General features: G+C 31.9%; 3 protein-coding genes across 5 annotated transcripts; all 3 read left to right on the top strand.

Moving 5' to 3' along the window:
- The first annotated feature begins 768 nt into the window (after nt 1–768).
- Nucleotides 769–1,244, top strand: LOC113856559 (indole-3-acetic acid-induced protein ARG7-like). Its single transcript, XM_027488418.1, has one exon. The coding sequence runs from the start codon at nt 804–806 to the stop codon at nt 1,242–1,244; it is 441 nt and encodes a 146-aa protein (XP_027344219.1). The 5' UTR covers nt 769–803.
- Nucleotides 1,245–6,883: 5,639 nt separating this feature from the next.
- On the top strand, nt 6,884–15,050 carry LOC113853851 (isoamylase 1, chloroplastic). 2 transcript variants are annotated; one of them, XM_027484524.1, is made up of 18 exons: nt 6,884–7,358; nt 7,488–7,670; nt 7,785–7,877; nt 7,962–8,114; nt 8,824–8,915; nt 9,228–9,369; nt 9,472–9,579; nt 10,352–10,437; nt 10,801–10,872; nt 10,967–11,093; nt 12,256–12,342; nt 12,830–12,922; nt 13,196–13,354; nt 13,445–13,528; nt 13,913–13,993; nt 14,077–14,159; nt 14,228–14,345; nt 14,428–15,050. In XM_027484524.1, the coding sequence occupies exons 1-18, from the start codon at nt 6,987–6,989 to the stop codon at nt 14,689–14,691; spliced, it is 2,397 nt and encodes a 798-aa protein (XP_027340325.1). In that variant the 5' UTR covers nt 6,884–6,986; the 3' UTR covers nt 14,692–15,050. The 2 variants fall into 2 exon arrangements, with proteins under 2 accessions (XP_027340325.1, XP_027340326.1); XM_027484525.1 differs by having other exon boundaries at nt 14,432–14,513.
- A 1,348-nt stretch (nt 15,051–16,398) lies between these two features.
- Nucleotides 16,399–17,961, top strand: LOC113856136. 2 transcript variants are annotated; one of them, XM_027487822.1, is made up of 3 exons: nt 16,399–16,753; nt 16,830–16,968; nt 17,161–17,961. In XM_027487822.1, exons 1-3 carry the CDS (start codon nt 16,649–16,651, stop codon nt 17,553–17,555), a joined length of 639 nt encoding a protein of 212 aa, XP_027343623.1. In that variant the 5' UTR covers nt 16,399–16,648; the 3' UTR covers nt 17,556–17,961. The 2 variants fall into 2 exon arrangements, with proteins under 2 accessions (XP_027343623.1, XP_027343624.1); XM_027487823.1 differs by having other exon boundaries at nt 16,620–16,757; nt 17,161–17,900.
- The last annotated feature ends 161 nt before the right edge of the window (nt 17,962–18,122 follow it).

Genomic DNA, 18,122 nt, shown 5'->3' with positions numbered 1-18,122 from the left:
AGAAGTAATTAAAAAGATCTTATATCTTTTTTACCAAAGGCAGTATTTTATAAATATAATTATAAAATTTTATTTAAAATAAAAAAACATTAAACTTTATAATTAATTTTAAGCAACCAAAAACGATAAATTTATATTAAAAAATTACATCAAATATAAAAAATTATAATATTTTTTAAATAAAAAATATTATTTTTGAAAACTTAAGATTAAATTAAAGGTTTAGATTAAAAAATCTATTAAAATTATAATAGTCAAATAGTTAATGTTATTTTTAATTAGTTTTTTTTTTTTTTTTGCAATATTAACATAAAAAATTTTACTCTATCAATTAATAATAGTATATCATGAATATATTTTGTATAATAAATTATCAAAAAATTATAATTAGGTAACAATGTAAACAATATTTATAAATAATATTTAAATTAAACTTTTAATTATTAGTTATAAGTGTAACTTACTTTTATTAACAAAAAGTTAGCAAATCCTAAAATTAAATTTCTAGACTTATCCTTTTTTATTTTCATTTAATAAATAAAAAACAACGAAATAAATAATCACACCAAAATAAAGTATTACTTTTTCATCAATAAATAACGTTCCATGCTAATAACTTCTGATTTTATTTAAGGGATAAAATTTTGGCATTTTTTGGAGAGGAAAGGGGCAGTTCCGTTCCGCAGTTAAGTGATTCGGTAAAGAAAAAACAATCATTCTCCAAATCGGATCAATTCCCGTTCATCTCTCTCTTCAATTTAACTCAAAAACCAAAGCTTGGTTCCGTTTTCCTCTTCACTCAAATGGCGAGTGCGATGAAGAAGGTCGACAAGATTCGCCAAATCGTGCGTCTAAAACAGCTCATGTCGCGGTGGAAGCACATCAGCCTCCGCCGCCGCCCCGACGCCACCACTCGCCGTCCACCTCCGGGGTTCCTCTTCGTCTACGTGGGAGCGGAACGGATGCGTTTTGCCATTCCCGCACGTTTCCTTAATCTCCCCGTGTTTCACGGCCTCCTTAAACAGACCGAAGAAGAGTTCGGTCTCCGAGGTAACGGTGGGTTGCTCCTCCCTTGTCAAGTCCCTTTCTTCTCCCACATCGTTAACTACCTCCACAAAGACGAACACAAGTACGGAAAACTCTCACTCCAAGACTTCGTTCATCTCGTTTCTCACCTTGACGCCGCTTCTTGCAAGGAAAACGTCGTCGTTTTTGCTCCTCTGCTCCAAAAAGCAGAAGTTTGAGATTGCCCTGTTTTCGTTGATTTGTATATGAACCCAGGATGGGTTTTTGGTTCTATTCATCCTTGAAACCCATTCCCTTTAATTTTCACTGGGTGGGGTTTCAATGAGATGTTTTTGAACTTGTCCTTCCTTAAGCTTTCTTTTCTAGATTGGGTTGTCTTTTACTATTTGTTATAATGGATGCCCAATACTTTTTTTTCTGTTTATCACCATGATCGAATTTTAGTGATCAATGAAGAATTTTATGGTTAATCATAGCTTTCGATCTGTGTTATACTCGTCATATATCACTGTGCTCTTTCTGCTATTAGCAACTCAAATCTTAAGTGCATTTTGAAATCGGAAGAGGTAGAACTTTAAGGTTTACTTTAATGGGTAAATTAAAATTAAAATGAGCTGTATTAGAAGCCTAATCTATATTATATGATATGACATTTGGTATCCTTCAAAAAAAATTGAAAAGAATCTATATGATATTTGGGCAACTAGAGCCAATTTCGTGTTTTTTAACACTACTGACCGGATTTGTTTTCATGCTTATAGTATTCTCTAAACATGTACAAAGAGATTCTGTAAATTTTTTCTGGTTGAATTTTAGCAGGGGAATCTCGTTTTTCTTTTGTGTTTTCTAATTTTGGAATTGCATTTTGCTTTCCCCATCTTAAGCCTTTTTAACTTTACCGAAAGATTCCGCACATGTCAACAAAACACCGATACATTTTCTTTAGAAGGGAAATGTTGGGCATGTGTCAATCGTTGGCTTGAGAGATTCCAATGATCTTTCTAGTTTTAATAAAGGTGTTTTGTTCTGCTTTTAATCCTTAACTTATATTGATCGGATTCCAATGAAGCTTTCCCACATGAGCACGGGTGATATATTTGATCAGATTCTCATTCTTTTGTTTGGCTCCTGCAAATTTGTTGTTTATCTTTGCAAAAAATAGCGGTATGGATTTCGATACGGTTCTGAATTGAAACCCTGAAATTTTCAAATTTATCAGTGGGACCTGTAATTATTGCTTGCGTGATCTCTTCTTTCTCATCTATGATTTATGGTTATTATGATCAAGTTGCAAAGCATATGCCATTTGGAATCGAGTATATCTTACTAAATAAATTCTGAATGTAGCTTGAAATCGTGCATTATTTTATCAAATATAGCATCATATTTTTCTCAACTATCATCTTAATAAACAATAATTAAATATTCAGACCATTCAGTAAATAAAAAACATTTTAAGAGGATGAGTTGCGGTCGTATTGAATTATTATTTTTTATATCTAACATCCGATCTTATTCCAGTTCCTAATATGAATATCAAATAGAATACTTCAATAATAAAAACATTTTAAAGAATATATTAATAACATTGCTGTTTCTAACAATAACTTCCTTTTGGAGAGTCAAATAAAAGAAAATAATTTATTCGTAAAGATTATCAATTAAACCTTATTAATATTCTCATGTTCACGTCTTAGTTTATAAATCATTTGTATCTTTTAATTTTCATTTTTAATTAAATTAATCATATATCCAAACTCGCGTTCCATAGTTATGAAAGAAACGTCTAAAGTGAGAACACTACTCTATATAGCATTTAAACGAATTACATTCAATATACAAAAACGTAAAATAAAAGATACTTGAAACTAAATATGCTAAAAAGTGGTCCCTGCCATGCAAAATACAATCAAAAGTCAAATATTGCTGTATCACTTCCCAATAGCATTGCGTATATTAAAATGTTTGTATATATATCTTGTTTGGATATATAAAAATGAAATAAGATAAATAATACTACTTTATTATTGTTTATATGCACTTTGATTTTCTAACAAAAAGTTTAGGCTCAAGAACCGTAGCGACGCTCTTCCTGCAAATAATAAATACAAGCCAGAATGACACTTGATGGTACCCACACGTACGTAAGTCGTTGTCATCATGGTGACAATTTGGGTTCTCGGCTCAGGGCCAACAACAGGACATTGATCCTTATACAAATGAAAGATTTAAAGAGAAGGGGACATCATCATTATATTGTTTCTAAGAAATTCATTTTTAAAATCGTATTTATATTTTTTATAAATGTAATTAATAGAGTTAGTTAAAGCTTAATGTGTAATACAGAGTTATATATATTAATCAAATTAACTTTTGATTAAGATCACGAGTATTCTATCTATAAATAACTTCAATAAAAAAATATTTTCGAACGTTCAAAGTTATTTTTTAAAATTAGTATTACTTATTTTATTTAAAGGATTAAAATTCGTGCTAACCAAAAATCAAACACATTACTGTAGTATTTATTAGTTGGCTGAAAAATTAAAAAGCTAGGAAAGAAAAGAAAAAGTTAGCACACAGCAGAGCAGAAGTTATCGGAGAGCGCCGTAGTACTTTCCCGTATGCATGCGGAAACCGATAAAGTGACAATTCTCTCCTCTTTCATCACATGGATTCATAATAGCATAATCTTTATTTGTTGGGTTCTTTCGCAATGACAAAAATGATAGCATTTTTATATTATTGTTGTGCAATGGTTTTCTATGAAATGAATTAAATTTAATGTAGCACCACTTATCCTTTTTCTTCTATTGGAGCGCATCAGGCACAGGCATATATTATCCCTATTAGATATGATGCAGTTAAAAGCAATTGGAGTTTATCTCAATTTACTGGTCAAGTCTTCTGAGTCACTCCACATGGCTCTGATGCAGATTAGTCACTAACCACTCACCAGACAGTAGACCCGTGATTTCTTGACCCACTCTTCTGTTTAAAAGTGACTTTCCGTTGCTTAAACCTCACTTTCTTTTCGCAAGTTACGGATCCTCAACCGCAAATCACTCTATTACCCCCCACGATCTCTCTTAACACTTACGATTAAACATTCAAATTTTGACCATGTAAACAGATTTATTCGTTGCAAACACAAAAAAATTATTCACGTGACATTTTCTATCTCTGATTTGATTTGGATACAAAGGATCCTTTTTTTCGACAATAAGATTTACTATACTTAATATATTTAATTTGTGTTTTTTATAACACAAAAGGAATCATAAAAAAAACTCTAAATCCAATAACCACGTTTATTAGTATTCATTATTATGTATTTAAAAAAATTAAGTACATTCTATTAAATAATTTTAATTGCAATAAGAAAATAGGGTCTTTACTTTTTTATTTGAAAAAATAAATATTATTATTTTTAAATGTGGGTTGAAGAAACGTTTATTTTAGAAAAAAGAGAAAAGTGCAATAGCATGCAGTACAGTATAGTTTTCAGCAGAAGGAGGACGGAGCAAGCAGAACGCAGAGGTAAGTGTCGGGTAAAATATGGAACCACGCGACCAACTACAGATTCGTTCACTTCAGTGGATCAAAGCTGTCAGCACGTTAAACCGTTGACCCACTCTCTTAATGATACGTGCTATGTACGTCCACATCCAGAGTGGGTTGTCTCTGCAGCACGCTCCTCTGCGCGTGAGGATCAGAGACCTGCACCCGGATCAGTAGCCTACAACAGCGAGACGCAATCTTGGTGGTTTTTACCGTTTGCTATATCAGAGAATAGCTAGGACTATGATCCAACGGTAGGGGAAGCTTGACCCTGTTTCAGTTTTCGAGCTTTGCTCCATTCAGTCATCGTCCTCGTCGGTTAGCTCAATTCATAAAATGCTAGGTTTGAATATTCATATAATAAAAATGTATCATTAAAAAAATAAAACTATATTCTCTTTAATACGTAGAAACGTATTAGGATCATATTGAGTATAAATTACAAGATTACAAAAGTTTTACTCAAGATATTAAATAACTTGTACTCATTTTAGTTTAGTTATGTATACAGGATTGAATTAAAATTAAGAGTTTTGTTAAGCTCATTCTTTATAAATAGTAAATAACAATAAAATTTTATTAGAGAAAAAAATATTTATTATATTTTTATAATTTTAATACAATAATTATATATTTTATTATAATTTTTTTATTTGTGAATGATTAAATTTAATCTTAAAAATTGAAATTAACAAAATTTTAAAATTAAAATTATATAGAGTTTTATTAATTAAAAAAGTCTGAAATAAACAAATTTAACAAATACGTATTAAATTATACAATTATATTGTATGTTGCAAAAAATAAAAATCAAATATTTTATTAAAACAGTGAAAGAGAAGGGGATGGAATCCATCTTTGCCCCTTACCCCAATTTGCCTCTTTTGTGGTTTACTAGCTCCCTAATTAATGCACTAAAAAAAATCCCAATCAACGGAATATAATATCTGGTTATTTTGCTTCGTGTTATTTATTAGACAATTATAATTCAATATTTTTTATTTTCATCTTATAAATAAACAATTAAATATACATTTTAAAAATATTTAATAAAATAAATAATAATGCAAATATCACCCTTTAAGTAAGAAACGAGTTTTAGAATATAAAATGAAACCGGGTTTCATTAAACATTTTCATATAATTAATATGAGATAATGGTTAATAAATTAAAACTATTAAAAAGAAAAACAATGTATTTTTTATATACTTTACATGACTTCATTTTTAAAATTTATTAGTTTTCTAATGAATACTTAAACAAATTATCTATTTTAAATTAAGTGTTATTTTAGTAATTTATAAATTAAATTATGTTTTTAAATTTTAAACGAATCATTAAATTTTTTTTTCCTAATTTTACCTCTAATAAATAGCAAATATACAATTTTTTAGCATTGTGTTAGTTACATTCTCAGTAAAAAATAAAATAATATTTTATAAGACACATAAAACATTAGATATAACAATTTTTTTTATTAAAAAACACATAATTCAGTTTATTAGTAATATTAAATGTTATAAAATTTAATAAACATATATTTATTAATTTGTTAATATAATTTTGTACATATATATAAAAATTCATAAAATAGTCAATAAAATTAATTTAGCAAGACAATTAATTGGTTAAAATATATACTATTTTTTTATTGTTATTATACAAAGCTTTAATCGATGATAAGTATAACTATTATATACAAAAAAGAATAATAAATAATAATTTTTTTATAAATTATAAATTTAATATAGAGAGAACAATTAACAAGACTCAATTAAAAAAATATTATATATTATCGGATTTTTGTTGTTTTCAAGAAAAAGGAAAAAAAAGGGGAGTAAGTTTGGTCGTGCATTTTCTAGTTTAAGAAATGTAGAACTGGACAACACATTGAAAACGTATTAAAAGATCAAAATTTCAAATTGAAGTTCACTCTCTCAATCATCCAACTTTGTCAAATGGATTCGTGGAGAGTCAGAGAAAGTGAGCCCATTTTGGTGCACCTTAAACATAAGTTCCTTCAGGTCCTTTTCTTCGTCCCTTAAAGGAGTATTAAAGAGGGTGTTTATTTTTGGCCCAATACGAAATAAATGGGCTTGGACTATATTAGAAAACCACGTAAGGATCAAAACCAGCAAAAGACGAGGACATTTGGGCATCCAAGTGCAATCAGCAAAAGCAATATAGCATGATGACAACATAGAAAAGAGATGAATCGTGAATCGTGAAACGTGAGAAAATGGTTACTCATAGAAAGAATAATTAAAACGATTAATAAATTAACGGTTGCAAAGAAAGCGCGAAGACATGGTTTGTCTGAATTGAAAAAGTGTGAAATATGCGTTAATAGAGAATGCGTTTGATTGAAGAAATTATGATGATATATTGACAAGTGTGTATGGAGTCCACAGCAACACCAATGCCAATGGCGTGCTTCTCTCCACCACGCTCCCTCGTTCTCTCTTCTCCCAATCTCACTCTTCTCTCTCACTCTCATCCTCAATGCGCTGTTCGAGTTTCTCTCAACAAAAGCCTCTCCCAACACATCGTTCATTCCACAACCAAGATTTCCGCTACTGCCAATGCCAATGGCTTTCAGACCGAAACTGCGGTCGTCGATAAGCCTCAGTTAGGTCGCTTCCAAGTTTCCAGGGGCTACCCCTCCCCCTTCGGTGCCACTGCTCGAGACGGTGGGGTCAATTTTGTCATTTCATCTCTCAATGCACTCTCAGCTACTCTCTGTTTGTTCACTCTTTCTGATTTTCATCAAGTGAGCCCTTCCTTTATTACTGCAAATCCAAAGTCTTTTTTTATAAGTTCTGGAAACATTGTTAATTATAATTTGGTAACTTTTTTCTCATAGTTTCTGGTAGTGACAATTTCGGTTTATTTTTTGCAGAATAAAGTGACAGAGTTTGTTGCTCTTGATCCGTTGGTTAATAGGACTGGGGCTGTTTGGCATGTATTCTTGAAAGGAGATTTTAAGGATATGCTTTATGGATATAAATTTGATGGCAAGTTTTCTCCTCAAGAGGGACATTACTATGACTCTTCTCGTATACTATTGGACCCTTATGCAAAAGTTAGTGCCTCTGCTCCCTTCTTCTTTATTTTTGATTTATAATTTTTTTTTAATTTAATCTCTATTAAATTGCAGTGTACCTTAGTAATAATATGCTAATCACTATTTGTCTAGGCAGTTATAAGCAGAGGGGAATACGGGGCTCTAGGACCTGATGGTAACTGCTGGCCCCAGATGGCTGGCATGGTACCTTCTGATGATGATGAGGTACTTTGGTTGATTTTAATGGTTTTATTTGAACTTTTTGAAAACTCTGTTTCACTTTTTATTGCTGTTATGCAACTTGTTTAGTATGACTGGGAAGGAGATTTGCCCTTGAAGTATCCACAAAAGGATCTTGTTATATATGAAATGCATGTGCGAGGCTTCACAAAACATGAGTCAAGCAACACCAAGTTCCCTGGTACATATCTTGGTGTGGTGGAGAAGCTTGACCACTTAAAGGTGAAGTTTCTGATCTGTTTCTAAAATGATTTAGAGTGTTCCTTGTGACATTTGTACAATGGCTATTATGTGAAAACAGTTCCATATATATATATATATATTTTAAATTTGTTTCTTTGGTGAAATTTTTTTTGATTTCTATGGTGTGGATTGTAAAAGAAATTTGTCAAAAGAGGAAAAGTACATCACATAGAAGAAGATAATTTGTGTTCCCCACCAATCCTTTGTTGTATCTTTATGAGGTACAAGATAGAATTTGAATATAAATACCTCTAGCATCTCTTAGACAGGAACAACATTAAATTATCAAAAAGATTGTACACTTCTGAATCTAATTGTAATGAAATTCTCAATGGTACAAGAAAGGCTCTGCATGCCTTCATCTAAGGTAAAGACATTAATTTTTAAGTGAGACATCACAAGTTCACAACGCATGATTGTAAATGAACTTGATGGAGTCAGGAGACTTTGGGCTGATGCGTTTTGTTATTGTTGGATCAAAATTCTCCCATACTGAAAATTTAAGGTCTGTAGAATTGTTCATCATCCATACAATTCTTCCATGCTGTTGGATCTATAATATTTGTTTTTCGCAATGGGCTAGCACATTACTTGTTTTGCCACTGTATTGCATTACTGCATATGAATGCATAAATTGTTAGCTGATCCATAATTAAACTATTCTTATTTGGCATTATTCATTTTGCAGGAACTTGGAGTAAATTGCATAGAATTAATGCCATGTCATGAATTCAATGAGCTGGAATACTTCAGTTACAATTCTGTACAAGGAGACCATAGGTTAGTCATTTGCTGATGAAATACATATTATTTTTATCATTAACTTCTAGTTATATTTGAATCTTCAAGTCAAATTCTAGTCAAAGCTTGCTATTTGTTAGAATCTTTGAGATAGCTTTTTAACCCCTGATGCCTTGCACCTTGCAAAGTACTATGCCAGTATTTCATAACTTTCCTTCCAATCTTATAACTTAATTAGATCAACTCACGATCTCATTGGATGTTTCTGCATTTGTGGCACTTTACAATTCTTATTTTGGCTTCTCTTCAATTTTTTCTTAATTATATGATAATACTATGTCTTTCTTTCAGGGTCAATTTTTGGGGATATTCAACCATCAATTACTTTTCCCCAATGATCAGATACTCATCTGCTGGCATAAGAAACTGTGGCCATGACTGTATTAATGAAATTAAATTCCTGATCAAAGAGGCACACAAACGAGGAATAGAGGTGACTAGAAATTCATATAATTTCACTTTATCAATTGTCTTTTGCATCTTCTTTTTTATTTTATAAATTCAATTATAATTTCATTGCTATATACTGGCTCAGGTTATCATGGATGTTGTTTTCAATCATACAGCTGAAGGGAATGAGAATGGTCCCATTATTTCCTTCAGAGGTGTTGACAACAGTATCTATTACATGTTAGCTCCCAAGGTGAGCAAAATATTTTTTCTGTTTGTTTCAGCTAGTTATTTGGAAATTTTGAAGCCTTGTAGTAACTCAAATAGTGGTTAGTCTGTGATCACTTATTATCTTAATCACCTGAATGATTAACTGTTTCTAAACTGGAAATATTTACCAAAAGTTGCTTTTTCTAATTTCCAAATGTTATATGCTATATATCGTTTCTCCAAAAATATTTTAATTTAATAGAAAAGAAACATTTGAAATGGAGATTTGTATTGGTTCATTCTAGTTTATTTTCTCATTTATTTGAGTTCTGCTTCAGAGTTTGTATTCCTGATTTGGGAGTTTGTTCTCATTTAGTGATTATTGATTAAACATGCTAATTCTAGATCCAAAAAGTAGGTCACTGCATTAAGCATACAGAAGTAACTGGACACCACAAGATTCAGAGTTCCAAACTTAAATGAAAAAGGGAGTTATTAGAGATTGCTGCCTACATCCTATATATTTTGTTTCTTTTGCAAGTTATTAATTTCTAATTTCCAGCATGACATCAGCTCAGGATCATTGTTAGTTATTATCCGGTGAACCAGAAGTATTTGTCCACTGACATAAAATAAAACGCGCCTATTTTGTTTTTAAAATCTAAATCTTTACTTCTTAAGGATTGTTGTTATTTTGCAGATAGGGTTTTAAGGCTCTACGACTATTTTCAAATTTATTTTAATTTATACTTGTAAGTTTTGCTACTTCTAAATCATGGATAATGCCAACAAAACCCCGCTTTCATGATTTTTAGGGGGAGTTCTATAACTATTCAGGATGCGGGAACACATTCAATTGCAACCATCCAGTTGTACGACAATTTATAGTGGACTGCTTAAGGTATGCTTACAATGATTATAAGTGGCATGATTTTATGAAATTTATTTCTCACCTTTTTTAAAAATTATTTTAATCCTCTTTTTGGATATTTTCTCCCTCAATTGTTAATTGAAATCAGTTATTAAAAGATTGTTGAATTTCATGGACATGGGCATTTACATGCTTGTATAGTTGGCCATATTCTAACATAATTTATCTTAAAAACATGCCTATTACTCCTTTATATTTATAATTCTTAATTGTATATTCTTTAAGTTTATTGCAGTCTGGTCAAAAATTTGTTTCAATTGTTATTTACTACGGGGTTACAAGTTGCTACCATATGGGATTGAAGGTCTTAATTTTTTTTCTCTTGTGCAACAGATATTGGGTAACAGAAATGCATGTGGATGGTTTTCGCTTCGATCTTGCTTCTATTATGACCAGGAGTAGCAGGTTATATAGCATATAGTGCCCTGTCACTCAAATTTTTCCAGAGACATGCATCTTATTTACTGTGGTCGTATTTCCTTTCCTTGGTTGTTACCAGTCTCTGGGATGGAGCTAATGTATTTGGTGCTCCAATAGAAGGTGATTTGCTGACAACTGGAACCCCTCTAGGCAGCCCCCCATTGGTTGACTTAATCAGTAACGATCCTATACTTCGTGGAGTGAAGGTTTTTCAACTTAATTCTTTTAAATCAATGGTGAAGCTTTATTTGTTATTAACTTATTAGTTTAGGGATGTACACTGTATCCTTATAGAGATAGTTCTACATTTTCTAATCATTTTCAAAGGATATTCAAGTGACTTTTAGAATGAAGGAATATTTTTATGGTAATTTTTATGAAATAAACATATTCCACCAAAATAATAGTGCAAATTTTGTTGGAAATGGGGATCTTCTGTGAGTTAAACAGGATTGTACATATAAATCTTTCCACATATATGGTTTGTCTGTTTACCTGGAATACAAAGGGGTTTATAAAAAGCCTATGAAGTTAGTTTTCTGCTGATATATAAATTTGGCTAGATTTTGTGGCCATATAAAAAGCCTATGGTCTTTATGATTAGATTGTGTGATTAATATAAATTGTTTTCAGTGAAACAATGAAAAAAGTAGGCGTTGTCAAGGGGTAGTGGAAAATACAAGGAATAAGGTTGACTTAAGAGAACAGTATGGGAAACAGCATAATCATTTTGATTTTGAAAAAAATCACAAGTACCTCGAACACTTGGTAAAGAAATTTTTAAAATTTTAAACTATTTAATTTCAATGTTTGCTTAAAGATTCCATTGATCTTAATAGATGTATATGGATTATTAAATAATTTAAAAAGATGGACTAAATTGGGTCATAGAAGTTACTTAGGTAATCAAGCATTTGTTTGCAATAAGCACTTACTGTTTGCAGTTATTTTCTTATCCTTTGGAACTTGGATAGTCACAAGTAAAAGTCCTTTGATCTACATTGATGTATATGGCTGATTGAATAATTTAAAAAGATGAGCTAAACTAGATTGTAGAAGTTATTAAGGTGATAGAACTGTCATTTGTAATAGGTGCTACTGGGATTGGTGTTTATTACCTTATCTCACATTTGGAACTTGAATATTCACGAGTAAAAGGTGTCTTTTTAAGGTACTGTTTTCTTCTAGGTGCTGTTTACTCTCTTGCCTCACCTAGGTTGAGTGCCTAACGCCAGTTGTCAGCTTGACTTGGACTTCCCTTAAAGTATTTTGATTAGTCATTATATTCATTATGTTTATATAGATTACCTTTTTACTCATTTGTAAGCAGTTAGCTAATATGCGAAGTTTCTTAATTTCCTCGTATAGCTTATAGCTGAAGCGTGGGATGCTGGAGGCCTTTATCAAGTTGGCTCTTTCCCTCACTGGGGTATTTGGTCAGAATGGAATGGGAAGGTCAGTGCAGACATTACTGTTGGATTCATAACCCCATTATCATGCCATGATTAGATGTTGTGATAGCACAGCTTGAAATGGAACTCTGTTTTAGAAAGAGAACTCGATAACACAACACTAAAATATATTGCCTCAGGTCTACATCAGAAGTATCCTGACTAACCTTGTATCATAGTTAAGCACAAGTGTTGGAATAATTGCATCAGGTTTCATTTTTATTGAGAATAACTTGATACTGAAAATTTAACCAAAAGTCTACGGACTGTTTACCTTTGACTAAGAGCCTTTTTCTATCCTCTAGATGTTCCCCCCAACCCCCAATGTTGGTTCTTTACTTTCTGTGTCCGTAAATACCTTTAACCAAATACTGGCTGTTGCATACTCCCGGATTTTCTAATGATAAAATGATCTGCAAAATTGTGTATTAAAACAGCATTTGTGGGTGATGTGTTTGAACTATTTAATGTGCAATTCTTGCATTTTGCAGTACAGAGACACAGTGCGCCAGTTTATCAAGGGTACTGATGGCTTTGCTGGAGCATTTGCTGAATGCCTTTGTGGGAGTCCTAATTTATATCAGGTTTGTCTGCTGTCTCATGTGAACTACAATAATAGTTCCTTTGTATTAGACTCCCACATCTATTCTAATATGTTATTGCTATCACTATCAATGTCATAATCATTATAGTTTCTTACACATTAAACATCCTATTTGGCTGTCTTTGAACTTGCTTAATACATATTTTATTCTCAGGATATCAGTATTTACTTAAGCTAAATTTTGTTGCTATCATCTTTTCTTCTATGTTGTTTTTTTTCGTGTAGTGGACATTACATTATATCTTTGGCACAGGGAGGAGGAAGGAAACCATGGAATAGTATTAACTTTGTCTGTGCTCATGATGGGTTCACGCTAGCCGATTTAGTGACTTATAACAATAAGCATAACTTGCCAAATGGAGAAGACAATAACGATGGAGAAAATCATAATAATAGCTGGAACTGTGGACAGGTAGATGTTTAGAATCTTTATCTGTGTGAAGTCAAATGAGTTAACACGACCTTTTATTAAATGTTAATTCCATTTCTCTAACTAATGTAGGAGGGGGAGTTTGCCAGTACCTCAGTGAAGAAATTGAGGAAACGACAAGTGCGGAATTTCTTTCTCTCTCTGATGATTTCCCAGGTAAGGCACAATTCCAAATTTGTTTGGTCTGTAAGGAGTTCATTATGTTGCACGTTAGCTAATAACATGTTTTGATTTGTATATTTTTATATGGCGTGAAATTATATGCAAAGACTCATTAAGGGTACAACAGAGCATTGTTTACTGTGTTAACAATTTGGGCGTGTGGTCAATGGTCATTAATTGGGCTTTTAACTAGCATAGGAATCTGAAACCGTTTCTTGTGAATTTTAATAAGGCAATGGAGGGGCAATGAAAATCCAAAATTACTTTTAGTTTAATGCTGTCCTGTTGTCATTGTTAAATTGATCAAATTATTGTTTATTTATGGATGTTGTTAACAGCATGAGTCTCTGTTCACTGACTTCTTGTTTATCTTATCAGGGAGTTCCAATGATAAATATGGGCGATGAATATGGACACACAAAAGGGGGAAATAACAATACCTATTGTCATGATAATTATGTGATCCTCTTATCTACTAAAAACTTTCAATGTCACGTCACCATATTGTCGATTCTATTTACTTATCTTCAACCTTTTTGCAGCTTAATTACTTCCGGTGGGACAAAAAGGAAGAGATCTCATCAGACTTCTTTAGATTTTGTCGCCTTATGACTAAATTCCGCCAGTAGGGACCTTGTGTTCTCTTGTTGGACTCTTGAATTTTTCTCATATTCTAACGTTGTAATCCTGCAGGGAATGCGAGTCTCTGGGCTTGGATGACTTCCCAACATCAGAGAGGCTGCAGTGGCATGGTCATTTTCCTGGAATGCCAGACTGGTCTGAATCTAGCCGTTTCGTGGCTTTTACCATGGTACATACTTTTGTTGCCAGTATTCAATGCCACATGGATATAAGAATTCTAATACCGTTATTTGGCATGAACATGAACCCAGGTAGACTCAGTGAAGGGAGAAGTTTACATTGCTTTCAATACAAGTCATTTACCTTTCACAATTACCTTGCCAGAGCGTCCTGGATACAGATGGGAACCTCTTGTAGACACCAGCAAGCCAGTGCCATATGATTTTCTCACTCCTGACCTTCCGGGAAGAGATATTGCACTACAACAATATGCTCACTTTCTTGATGCCAATATGTATCCTATGCTTAGTTACTCTTCCATTATCCTTTTGCGCACTCCAGATGAAAATGCGTAGCATGGAGAATCGTTGAATCAATAATATATATAATCATGTTCCTTCACGCTGGAAGTCTGGAACCATGAATGAAATCGTGGGATCAGTAAATAAAGCAATAGAAAATGCATTGAAAAATTTCCTTCCCCTTTACATATGAAGGGAAACATCAAGGACAAGAAAAATAAGCTGTATACGTGATGGAACGATGTGATGATGGAAAAGTGGGCAAGTTGTTTCGATTTAGATGTAGGTGATTTTCTGCTCTGCGTTTTGTAATGCCTTTTCTCACTGTGGCTTTCTATTTGTTTGTGTGTATGTGGAGGAGGGTATGGGAGCAAGGAACGGAGCAACCGAAGGAAAATTTGGCTTTAAAAAGGTGGGGTGTTTCAAGTTTTAAAATAATAGCTTTGATTTATACTAGTCCTTAAAACTTATCTAAGAAAGTGATAAATTTGCATTAAAAGTTATTTTTTAAAATATTTTTAATATGATAAATATTTTATTATTTTATGTTTAAAAAATCCATCTTTAATATTGATATTAACATTTTCTTTAAAATAAAAGAAAGTTCTGATAAAAGAGGAATTTTTTGAAAAGAGACAGAATACATATAATGGAAGAGAAGAATAATCAAGGAAAAGTGTTGCCATTCGAAATGTTAAATACCCCTTGTTCTTATTTCTTTGATTTTTTTTTACTATTTGATATCTCAATTTTATCTCACGATTAAAAATGTGATACTATATATGCATTAATTAAAAATATACTTTCATTAGTCATTATCTGTTCATTCTTATATGCAATAAAGTATGTTTGCGCGCGAGTGCTATAAAAAATGAGTGACTTCTTGACAAGTATTTTTTTTGTGTTATACCTCTTTTCTTTTTAAGTTAATTCCTCTCTTTGTATTTTGCTAAAAACATCTCAAATCATGGAACTCTAGAATTGAACACTATATGGAATCAATGAAAAAAATATTCTTTTTCAATAAATGAAAATATTTTATTGATATTTCTTATCATGTATGTATAGGTAAGCAAAAAAAAATCATTAAATATAAGTTTATACATAATTTATGCTTAAGAAATTTAAAAGTATTTAACTATTTGTGACTTTTTAAGCATCTAACAGTATGTAATTATAAATGCTCCTTAATCATGTAACTTGAAAGTTCTTTGTAAAATTAGAGGCTTATTGAAAAGCATCTCAAAAGTTCTAATTAGTAATTAAGAATTTAATAAATATAATTTTTATTAAAATTATAGTAAAAATATATTAATAATTTTTTAATATTTTATATATATTTAATTTTAAATTAATATTCTTAAAACATTGATTAATATTTACATCAAAATTAAAGTGTCAAAATGCCTTAATAATTAGCATGGGTATTGATGTTGTACCGAAACAGGAGCAGACTTAATAATTTTATATATTTTTTCCATGTTAAAAATGCTTTACTAGTTCTGTTTTTCTCCAAAAAATCTTCACACAGATCGTAAAAGATAATTTGTTACAATCTGTAAAATCAAACTATTCTTAGAATGAATAATTTCTAAAATAAAATTCCGTTAACCACGTTTTTAAGATATTATTTAAAAAATTAAAATTTTTAAATCAAAATATTCAATATCTTAAAAATTAACGAATTTTTTTAATATCTTAAAAATTTAAAAATATTTATATTTTTTTAAATAAATACAAGACACCGAAAAAATTACAAAGATAATAACAATAGACATCGTAACGAAGTGTATGACACGTGGGATGAGAGGTGTTGTAGAAGGTTTGGGAATGGAGGAGTAACCACTGAAGAATTCCAGAAAAGTCTAGACCCCACACTCACACCTTTCATTCTTTCTTTTTCTATAAACCCCAACGCAACGCACCAAATTCACCACCTCGCACGCGCCATCCTCATCTCCATTTTTTTCATCTCTGCAATTCGATTCCATAGCATAGCTTCGCATCTTCCATGGCGGGACACAAGTTGTTGAAGAGGAAAGGAAGCGTCGATGAAGTCAGCGACGATTTCTCCGATTTCTCTCTCTCTTCTCCGGCTACCAAGATTCGCCGTCTCGTTAGTACTCTCTCTCTCCCTCTTTCTTTCTTCCTTCATTGATTCTCCACTAACCTAACTGTTTCTGTTGTTTCAGGATGCTGAGTTGCCGCCAATTGTCGAAGAAGAGGAACCTTTACCTTTACCTAACCAAGAGAGGGCTCTCGTGCTCTTCAAGCCCCCCTCCTCTTTCTCTCTCACTCTCAATTCTCACCTTATATCTGCAATTAAGAACAGTGAGTATTCTTTTCTTTTTTTCTCATTTAATTATTTTTATCAATTTTTTCTCCGTTTGATTTAAAATTGAACAGAATTAATTCTGATAACATTTATTATTAGTGTGCGTGCATTAGAGTTGTTGCTCTTACTGAAACAAATAAGGTTTTATCATTAATTTTGATTAATAAATAAAATAATTACTACTGCAGATCAATATCCTTGGTCCAAACAACGTGATTCTGATTGTGACCGCTTAATAGAGTCACAATCACGAGAAGAGAACAATGGTGAATTGGCTCTTGTGCCTTGGGTACCCTCACCATCTTCTCGATTCACCGTTGTTGATGATGATTCTGAGAACTCCAATGCGGAGTTGATGGAAGCTGATGAAACGGAAGGAGTGGGATCTATGATGATGGATGTAGAAGAAGAAGATGCTGGAGGAGCTGGTAACTCTACAGCTTTGGATTCGACCATGCATTACCCAACGGCACTGAATCTACACCAACAGCAGCATCAAGGAATAACGGAAGGGTTACAGCAACACTGCTTTTTACCCCATTTTGTTCAGAACACCTCAACTCCAATCACTTGGACACGTTGAGAATCATACGTTACATACCACACTACTTCTTGTGTGTTGTTGCACAAGCTTATACCCTATTTAGCATTTGCTAGAATAGAGTAGAATCAACTAGACCTTAGATTGTATTGCAATTTTGAGCAGAAGTGGATTGGTGGTGGTCTATGAATGACGGTGACAAAATGGGATGTCGATTGTTGTCCCTGTTGAAAAAGCCATCCAAGTGTATTAACGAAATTAATGTGTATATGATTTTCGTCGCTTTCTTTGAGTTGTCTTCCAAGTTTCAAAAGTGATTCAATTTTTGAGATTCGCACTGGTGCAATGGCATCATCTTTGGATAAGGAGTCTGTTCTGTCTGTGTTTGCACTGGGATTGAACTCTATTTTATGGTACATATTATACAGTTGTCTCAGTATTAAAATTTAATATCTTTACTTTCAATTTTGTTAATATGTATTTTTTTAATATGATAAAATACTAGTATTATAACTTGAATATAATATTTTTATTTAAAATGTATTATTATTATGGTTTTTATTTTTTTTAATTAGTTAAAGATTAATAGGAATATAATGATGATGGTAA

This window comes from Abrus precatorius, unplaced genomic scaffold (genome assembly GCF_003935025.1).
Source record: "Abrus precatorius isolate BTA unplaced genomic scaffold, Abrus_2018 Scaffold11, whole genome shotgun sequence".
NCBI lineage: Eukaryota > Viridiplantae > Streptophyta > Magnoliopsida > Fabales > Fabaceae > Abrus > Abrus precatorius.
The sequence above is the reverse complement of the archived record's forward strand: the minus strand, read 5'-3'. Positions and strand labels throughout refer to the sequence as shown.

What these genes read in the sequence shown, in the direction of transcription:
- LOC113856559 (XM_027488418.1), top strand. Translation starts at nt 804, where the DNA reads ATGGCGAGTGCGATGAAGAAGGTCGACAAGATTCGCCAAATCGTGCGT.
- LOC113853851 (XM_027484524.1), top strand. Translation starts at nt 6,987, where the DNA reads ATGGAGTCCACAGCAACACCAATGCCAATGGCGTGCTTCTCTCCACCA. An exon ending in AGAAGCTTGACCACTTAAAG is followed by an intron (nt 8,115 to 8,823) that starts GTGAAGTTTCTG and finishes TTCATTTTGCAG; the next exon opens with GAACTTGGAGTAAATTGCAT. An exon ending in CACACAAACGAGGAATAGAG is followed by an intron (nt 9,370 to 9,471) that starts GTGACTAGAAAT and finishes ATACTGGCTCAG; the next exon opens with GTTATCATGGATGTTGTTTT.
- LOC113856136 (XM_027487822.1), top strand. Translation starts at nt 16,649, where the DNA reads ATGGCGGGACACAAGTTGTTGAAGAGGAAAGGAAGCGTCGATGAAGTC. An exon ending in CTACCAAGATTCGCCGTCTC is followed by an intron (nt 16,754 to 16,829) that starts GTTAGTACTCTC and finishes CTGTTGTTTCAG; the next exon opens with GATGCTGAGTTGCCGCCAAT. An exon ending in TATATCTGCAATTAAGAACA is followed by an intron (nt 16,969 to 17,160) that starts GTGAGTATTCTT and finishes TTACTACTGCAG; the next exon opens with ATCAATATCCTTGGTCCAAA.